The following is a 9,296-nucleotide window of genomic DNA, read 5'->3' as shown; positions in this document are numbered from 1 at the left end:
TCTCTCTCTCTTTCTCATTTTGTTTGGGAGAGGCTGATGGGATCTAATGATTCTGTGAAATAGGTATATAGGACTATGTCGGGTTGCATGCAGCTGGAAGCGAAATCTTTACACTTTCTTGTAAAAATGTCTGATTTCGCATCATAATCCACAGAGCGACAATTGCGTCGACAACTTAAAGGGGAAGTTTACCCCGACGAAAGTTGTAACAATAGCAGAAAAAATGATTTAAAAATTTTAGTGAAGGTTTGAAAAAAATTCATAAAAGATTAAAAAAGTTATCAAAATTTAAATTTTTATTTGTGACGTCATAAACGAGCAGCTGTCCCATAATTGACCTATGTAATATAAAATGCATAAATTTCATTTTAATGGTATGATGACTTATTAATTATTTTCTTTTTAGGGGGTAATAAATCTTTTGTGTATTGATATACTGAAGGGTACAATCAAAACCGTTTTCAATATTCTGAGAAAAAGGCATTTCATTGATTTTTAACCATACTTTATGTAGTCCACTGAAAGATGCTCGCATGTGACGTCACAAATCAAATAATTAAAATTCTAACAACTTTTTTTTTTAAATTCTCATAAATTTCAGACCATAATTTCAGCCCTGTTTCAGCAAAGGTATATTCCCGGGGTATATATTTTATTCTATACAGCAGAAAATTTGTTTGCAGACACTGGCATCACTAAAACTAACTAAAACTGAGCTACTGCGCCATCTAGTGACCGAAACGGGAAACTTTCAAGATGGCAGCCTCCAGTGTACCACTAAATTCTGGTACCTCAAGAAGATATAGAAAATCTTTGCTTTATTTGATGATATTTTTACTTGTTTTTCTGCTTTCCACAATCGTTTTGATGGTTCACCCGAATCCATCAACCAATCTTATTAAAGGCCCGGTAAATACTTTGAAAATATGGTGTATTTCTTACGGCGTGTTGGAACTATGCGGATACAGTTTGTTATGTGGAATGGAATCTGATTTTGATGCTTCATCGGCGGGCAAGGTACGTTAACCTACATGAATGTTGTTAACTGCAACCACCCTGCCTGTGGGGAATCTACAGGTTGGACTATGGCATGCCAATGCTGTACAGAGCACACACTTTAAAAACTGATTAAAATATCACTTTTGCGACCAAAATTACTAATTTCCATACAGTTGCAATTTATTTTTCATTTGTAACTTGAGAATAATTTTTGTATTCACTAGAGCGCTCAAAAACTTGAATTTTGGGCATGTTTTTGTGTACGCCCTCTATTGGTGGAAAATAATATGGCAAGAAAACTTTCATTTTTTATCTCTATTTTCAATTAAGAAAAAATAATTTAAAGGATCAAATTTACTTAAGGGCCAAGTTGTATGACGAATAGGTGTAATGGAAACTGTCAGTGTAAAAAATCAAGCATTTGTCCCAAAGAAAAAGAGAAAATAAGCCAAACATTGCCATCCTTATTTTGCCACACATGGAGATAGAAGTTAGAACTGAGAACAAGGTTATATCATAACCTTGTTCATTGAATGAGTACATGAATGAGTGCCTAGTTCATTGAATGAGTGGTAGTACGTACGAATGAACCATTCATTCAATGGATCAATGAGAAGTTTATGATATAACCTTGTTCTCTATCTCTGTTTTCATTCCCTGTGTGGTGAAATAAGCCTATATACATGTTATAATATTAATTAATAAGGTTGTAATGTTTGGCTTATTTTCTTCTCTGTCTTGTTCTTGCCTTGGATCCAAATGCTTGATTTTTTGACATTGTCAGTTTCCATTGAAACTATTCATCATAGTTCACACAGTCATATAACTAGGTTCTTCAAATAAATTGGCCTTGTCGTGAAATTAGTCACCTTTCTCCTCGTACATGTATGTCATGTGTGTGTCGGTGTCTGTGCACTCGTTGTGTATAAAGTCAATGGAAAAGGAAAGAAGTCACCAGCGCTGACGAAATAAACGGCAGTGAATGGACAAGGTAATGCCAAAAAAGGAAACCAGTAATTTTTTTAGCTTATTCAAATAATTTATGGTATTTGATAAACATTTTGTATACATGTAAAGTTCTGTTCATCCATTTTATTTTGATGTCTGATATGATATTAAAAATTTATCCTAGATCCATGAGTGAAGAAGAGTTTGAAATTTTAATTTACACCATGTTAAAATCAACAAGAAATTGGCAAATAAACTTACAAATAAATCAAGATTTGTGCAGGATACTGGATACCACTATCTTATTCCAAAATGGACAAGTTATTAATAAGTACATTTCTTTTGTGTTGATTGCTTTTTTTTTCACTCGGTCTATACATGCATGGGGATGCAGATTCATTTCCATGCAAATCCTTCTTCTCATTTCTCAGTTTTCATTGGTAGGAGTTTGTCATGTGTGACCAGCCCATTCAGAACTCTAATCAAAGAGGAGATTTCACTTAAAATTAATTTTAAATCAAAGTTTAATTGATGATTTTGATACATATTTATATACATAGTATACATAGAGAGAGAGAGAGAGAGAAACAAGGTTGAAACTTTCATGCTTTAATCCAACAAAATTTATTGAAGTCCACAAATTTTCGACGAGTACATACGGTCTTTATCAAGTGAATGACAAAAGTACTGCGTTTCCATGTACAATTGCCTTGTGTAACTACATGTAGGTCTATGTTTTTTAGCCTAATGCGTCTCCATTACAATACGCCTAGTTACACAAGGCAATTGTACATGGAAACGCGGTACTTTTGTCATTCACTTGATAAAGACGGTATGTACTCGTCGAAAATTTGTGGACTTCATGAGTGAGCAAAAACAATTTGAAGAGGGGATACCAAAAAGTCATTTGGCGGGCTGTATCTGGGTTTCAAAAAGAAAACCACATTTTCAAAAAGTTCAATATCTGCTCTTTAATTTGATACCTCAATTACAGAAAATGGTCAGGAAATAACAAAGTTCTGGTTATTTGAAATAAGGCTTGAATTTCAATGATTTCATAAAATGAAGAGGTTTTACAGGCTAGCGTTCAAACTCACTCGACACTCCGTTTTGTTGACCATCAGCCATGCATTAAGCCTTTTGTTAATCATGCGATAGCTTCTGTGGGAAACCGGTGAAAATACGTTTATTTAATGAAATTATGGAAACACAAGCATTGTTTCGAAGGAACATAACTGTTTTACTTCTTGACCATTTTTTGTGATTAAGGTATCAAATAAAAGAGCAGATAGTGAACTTTTTAGTCATGTGATTTTCTTTTTGAAATTCAGATACCCCCCGCCAAATGAGTTTTTGGTATCCTTTCTTCAAATTGTTTTTGCTCACTGATGTGTGAATGAGGAATAATCTAAGTAATATCAGATGAAAGGGGAGATTCTAAGCTTTACATTGGTAGGTCATTTGTCTATTGTATTTGTGATTAAATTATGATAAATCATTGCTTAATCTCGGTTTAGTTTTTTCTCGGACGCACTGTATATATATATATATATACATTATTATATATCCCTCAAAATAGGTTTTCTTTTTTGTTGTTGGATGCAGTGCATAACACTGTTCAGTTTGCTTTACCGAACTTTTTTTGTCCTTTTTTCCCCCATAGAGATCTCGGGCAAGTTCTACGATAATCAACAATGTCTCAGCTAAGGTTGTGTCCAGTATAAAATATGGATTACTTATTTTCTTCAGTTCTATTGCATTCCATATAATTGCAGTTCTGTATGGTGCACCATTTACAGAGTGAGTCATTCAGACTTAGTGTCATTATGCAATTACTGTATAACTGCTCATGTGCTAGAATGCAATTGCCTGTGCCATTTTGCAGTGTGTGATGATTTTTCAATCACCCAGTGATGAGATTATTGTTTGTTTGTTTTTCATTTCTGCATTTAATATAATACAATATTACATGTATAACATGTGTTTACATACTCTACAATATACATGTTAAAATATAATTCATATATAAGCAATAAGTAGTCATATATAATGAATTCAAAATAACTATTTGAAGTATAGAGTTTTCTTTTATTAGAAATATTTGAATTTATGAATGCAGGAGACTGCCATTGTAAAGCGTTTTAGCTTGAAATTAATGGCGGCCTCTTCTTTGCTGCTTCTGTAATAATGCTCAGCCAAGTAATGAAATTTATTTTCATTCTATTCCCCTAACATTTAGATACTCTCTTTATTGAATTCGTTGTATGTTAAATACTTTTAGGTGTTTTTAATTAAATGATTAACTTGTAGCAGTACACAAAATAATTCCACAAATTAACTTTCAAATGTATTTAGTATAAACTTTGTTATGTGACTCACTGATAAGAATTTATTTTCTTGGTAAGATTTTGATTTATTTCAATGTAATTGAATCTACACAGAACTGTGACAGAAACAGCCACGTTTGGTGTTTTGCTGACAACGATAGTAACCATTCCAACTCTGTGTGTATTGGGTACCAATGCCGAGTGTTACAGCAGGCTCATAGGTAGCAGAAGGTAATATAAGGACTATTATAGTAACTTTGTCATCTAATGGTACCTTCCATGAAGTCAATGCTTCTGATTGGCTGTTGAGCATTGTTACCATGGTAGTTGCCGTTGGATGGTAAAGTTATTACCATAATAGCAGTAGTAGATTTTATGCAACAAGGCTCAGATAAGATATAATTATTTAGACTAGGTTGACACAGTAAAACCTACTTTATCCCCAATTAAAACTACCACTTATCTCTAAGAGTGCCATTTTCTTCTCTCTCTCTTTTGTAATTAAGCATGTACTATAGAAACCTGTTCTTAGAGGCTACCTGCCTGTTATGATCACTTTCTTCTCCCGTGGTCTGAATGGTCATTTATACCTATATTACGTTGTATTACACTGTATAACATTATTCAAATTGCTCATAGTTGCTAATTCTTCAAGATTAGATCCTCCTCCAAAATATTATTAAGCTGTGCATGTATGCTTTCAGTGATGAGGTGAGCCATGTGTGAGATGAATATTGATAGTTTTAAAACATTTATTTTTCTATCTTTTATGTTCCTAGGCCACATGCTGGTGTTGAGACGTGTTTAGCATACATTGTATTCTTCAGTCTACTTGGTGCGTGGCTTGGTGCTTTTCCTATACCTCTTGATTGGGATAGACCATGGCAGGTAAGACCTGGGCCCTGTCTTACAAAGAGTTACGATTGATCCGATCAATTATAAATCTATGGAAATCCATCGGTGTAATAATTTTTTCTACAGGAAATTTGCAAAATGTCCTTTATAAACAAAGGAGAACACACCAAATTCTCACAAAATCAATAAATTTATGGATATACATTCATATCTAGAATTTTTTTTGAACAAACATGCATTTTATTTGTAGACTTTGCTGACTTTCCATAGTTGCAAGTGATCGGATCAATCGCAACTCTCTGTAAGATGGGCCCCTGGATTTTGTCTTCATGGTTTAGAATAATGTTTTGTTTTAAAAAAAATACTGTTTTTTTTTTTCATTGAAAGAACATATTTTTTGTTGATGAAGGATGGCTTCTGTTCATAGGTGGCAAGACCTTGTATCTGAACATTTTGTGAAATGTTGCTTTGTTTTGATAATGAGATAATCTATATAAAAAAAATCTATCCTCCAAATCCCAGCTCTCTATGTTAAAAAGTGAATCCACAATTTTTGGGGGCTGCACAACATTGAAATATCAGGACATCGAAACTTAATGAATATTCGGTTGATATTGGCTTCTTGATGTTCATATCAGCTGTCACAATATTGTACAAATTGAAGGTATAAATGTGTTTCAGACAAAAGTCTGCTTTGCAATCCAACTCACTGGGGTCCCTGGAATGGATGTAAAATGTCATCCTTAACCAATATTTGAATCCCCATCTCATCCTGATAGTCTGGTGCAAAAAAGTGGTATATTCACATTACTTAAGGCCCTATCATATCATTCCGTGCAAGCCTTATGGATGAGTTGCGGGCAATCACCCACAACTCACCGTCAACAGGTTTTGAGCATGTTCAAAACTTTTCTGCATGCAAATCAGACTTGCGTGTGCTCCTTTGGGCAACTGTGTTTGAGATATGTATGAGATACTTTCCAATGCGGGCAACCTGCGGGTAGCCAAAATAGTCACCCTCAGGTCACACGCAAGGCTTGCACAGAACGATGTAACCGAGCCCTTAACAATGTGTGACATTTATTTTGCATTATCATCATAATCTGTTAGCTTCAAGGATATTAGTGAAAAGCAAAACACCATCTTTTGTTTGGGCGAATCTACTATTCTTTACATGATTCACATACATATGTATGACCGATCACACAGCAATATTCTATCTATGTGGAATATGAAAATCTCACATCTGTTTCCTTCCTTCCTATAGAAATGGCCTGTCTCTTGCTGTATCGGGGCTCTGTCTGGACATACACTTGGTCTTGTAGCATCTGTCATTCACAGCACACGAGGATTAGAAGAATCAGAAACATTCTTCAGTAGGGGCAAAAGCAAGAACTTTTGATTTAGATTCAGATAAATCATTCTGATCGAATCTTCATGATGATAATGTGTTAGAGTTAGACAAGTGACGGAAAACCTTTCCCTGAGTGTTGAAGATGTGATATTACAACCTAAATACAAAGACGTAAAAATAAAATAGTGGTTTCCATGGTTTATGGCCACTGATAGTGGCCTCAAAGTTGCAATGTGGGATTTCAGTTTTAGCTCATGAGCAATTATTTTGATCAGAACAGTCATAATTGATTTTTTTTTTATAATTTCATGAAAGAGTATTTTTTCAATCAATGACTAAACCTTTGGAATGCACAAATTGATTTGGAGGTTCTATTTAGTGTAGCATTTTTAGAGCTAATACTCAATTACTCATGAAATCTAAAAAGTTGGACAATAATATTTTTTCTGTAACTTCTGAAGGTTTCCATGGCAAAGAATAATAGTGTAGTAGGTTTCACGGTACATCATGTTTCTTTCTTGGGCAAGTGTTGGTCCTGAAAAGGACCATCCAAACCTGACGTTTGACAAGTGTTTTCTACAACGGTTGCATTAACATCCATTTCAAATCACCTTTTCAGTGATTTACATGATTGTTTAAACAACATTTTTTAGTAACATTTCTCAAGTAAATTTCATTGAAAAGGGATTGCAAATATGTTTACTAACTCATGTAGGATTATGACATCATTGGCATCTGGATTCACTCATTGCAGTCATGCCTTATTTTGGTGCAAGTCAAAATTTACATCACTGCAAATAAGACCTACTGATTATCCAAGTGTGAAGACATACTACATAAATATGGTATCAATTCATTTGGGAGTAGATACTCTTTCCAGTCATATATGTTATGCGTTCATGACATATTTTCTCCTTGAAATGGGGATTCGTGAGGTGTCAATTTTTTGTTACAAATACGGTATATGTATATGTATATATATATATGTATATGACCTCCCCCCTAAAAAAAAGAATAAAAAATGAACTTTAATACATCGCAAAAAAAATCCTTTCTTTTGGTTTGTATTTTGTTTTAGTTGATTTTTATTTTTTGTTTCTTGGTCCTGGATTTTTTTTTTGGGGGGGGGAGGGGAAACACTGTATGCTAGTGCAGGTCACATAACAGAAAAGAAAATCTTTATATTTGCTTGAGCTTGAAAACTAGGGGTTAACAGATTCTAAGATATTTAAAATATGGTCAGAAAGTGTGAATAAAGTCTGTATTTCTTGTCCATTCTGTATTGCATTGTCATTTCTTCGTTTTCTGTGACGGTCTGAACACATAAACCAAGAAAAATGTGGATATTAGAATTGGAAGTAGATATACTTCTTAGGATCGAGAGACTTGCAATTGGTTGTAACTCCCCCAAAAAAATTGTAATCAAATGAAAATTTACAGATTATGGCTGGTTCAATTCAAACTCAAAATGCTATTGATCAAAAGTAAATTGCAGTTTGTCTCGATTGATCCTACTGCACCCATCTTTTTTAGACCGGGCCCTGCTTTGCTATGTATAGATTATTTGCTGAAGTTAGAATTGATCAACCAGTAATATGTGTAGTTGATATTTGTAATCAGTTGCAAGTTTGTTGCATTACAGAATTAGCTGCCAGGTACATGTCTACAGGGATAAACACTGTATGTTGCTTTTTTGAGAGAGAGGGGGGGGGGGGGTGGTAGTGCGGAAGGAGAGAGAAATAAGAGGGAAGAGTGGTGATAATTCACCAAATTGTATAAATAAGATTTTGCAAAGAGTATTAGTCGTGACCTTGTACATTACTGTATCCACTTTGTGAAAGTGTGTCACTGTTCTTCTGTTTGACTGATACACAAGTATGCACATACATACCCTCACTCACTTAAAACAGAGCTTTTCACCGGTAAATAATTAATTTTTAAGAGCAAAGCAATCACATGCGAGCACATGCTGTATAATTGTGATATACTGACCTGAAAAGGGGAAATGTCAAGCATGGTTTCAATTAATGAAGAGGATTAATATATATCACTAGGTAAACAAAAATGCATCTGATCAAAGCATTGGCTGAATATTGTTTTTTTGATAATTATACACAAGGCCACGTTGCAGAAAAATCACCATTATGGTAACTGCCATCCAATGGTAACTACCATGGTAACCCTGATCAACAGCCAATCAAAATAAAGGATTCCATGGAAGCTAGTCCATTGGATGGCAAATTTACCATAATGGTAACTTTTATACAATGGGGCCCTGATCTGAACATTTCAAGCAGTGTTTTAATTCATGAACGTGTATCACTAAGCAAATAACATGGGTGCGAATCATGAGCCAATATATACATACATTTTTTTTTTCTTGCTTTTTTAGCCTTTATTCAGATACTATTACATTTTTCATACATACAATTAAGGGTAATAAATCAAATACATGTATGCAAATTAAAGCGAAGTACACTTATACAGCAATATAACAAATGAAATAATATACATCTTGATATAAATTTTTCGAACAAATATTATCATAACCCATAATACCAATAACAAAAACCTCGTAATTTCACATGTATTTACTGTATAAAAATACCGTATTGTATGATGAAAAATCAAAAGTACAGACTTTTTTTAAGTGAAGAGGTTATCCCATAATAAAGAAAAGTACTTATACATGTATATCCATTCCTCCAACTTTTGTAAGACAATACAGAAAAAAAGTCTCTATGTTTATTCTTAGAAAGTACACAATAATCTGAATAAAGATTTTATATATAAAGCACACACGAAAACAAAAC

General features: G+C 33.8%; 1 protein-coding gene across 2 annotated transcripts; it reads left to right on the top strand.

Moving 5' to 3' along the window:
* Positions 1 to 722: 722 nt before the first annotated feature.
* Positions 723 to 7,756, top strand: LOC129264844 (phosphatidylinositol-glycan biosynthesis class F protein-like). Of its 2 annotated transcripts, none has more exons than XM_054902799.2 (5): positions 723 to 1,017; positions 3,611 to 3,747; positions 4,389 to 4,505; positions 5,054 to 5,162; positions 6,397 to 7,756. In XM_054902799.2, exons 1-5 carry the CDS (start codon positions 757 to 759, stop codon positions 6,529 to 6,531), a joined length of 759 nt encoding a protein of 252 aa, XP_054758774.2. In that variant the 5' UTR covers positions 723 to 756; the 3' UTR covers positions 6,532 to 7,756. The 2 variants fall into 2 exon arrangements, with proteins under 2 accessions (XP_054758774.2, XP_063958190.1); XM_064102120.1 differs by lacking the exon at positions 723 to 1,017 and adding an exon at positions 1,474 to 1,990.
* The last annotated feature ends 1,540 nt before the right edge of the window (positions 7,757 to 9,296 follow it).

The sequence above is a fragment of the Lytechinus pictus genome, chromosome 7 (genome assembly GCF_037042905.1).
Source record: "Lytechinus pictus isolate F3 Inbred chromosome 7, Lp3.0, whole genome shotgun sequence".
NCBI lineage: Eukaryota > Metazoa > Echinodermata > Echinoidea > Temnopleuroida > Toxopneustidae > Lytechinus > Lytechinus pictus.
Note: the sequence above shows the minus strand (reverse complement) of the source record. Positions and strands in the feature narration are given on the sequence as shown.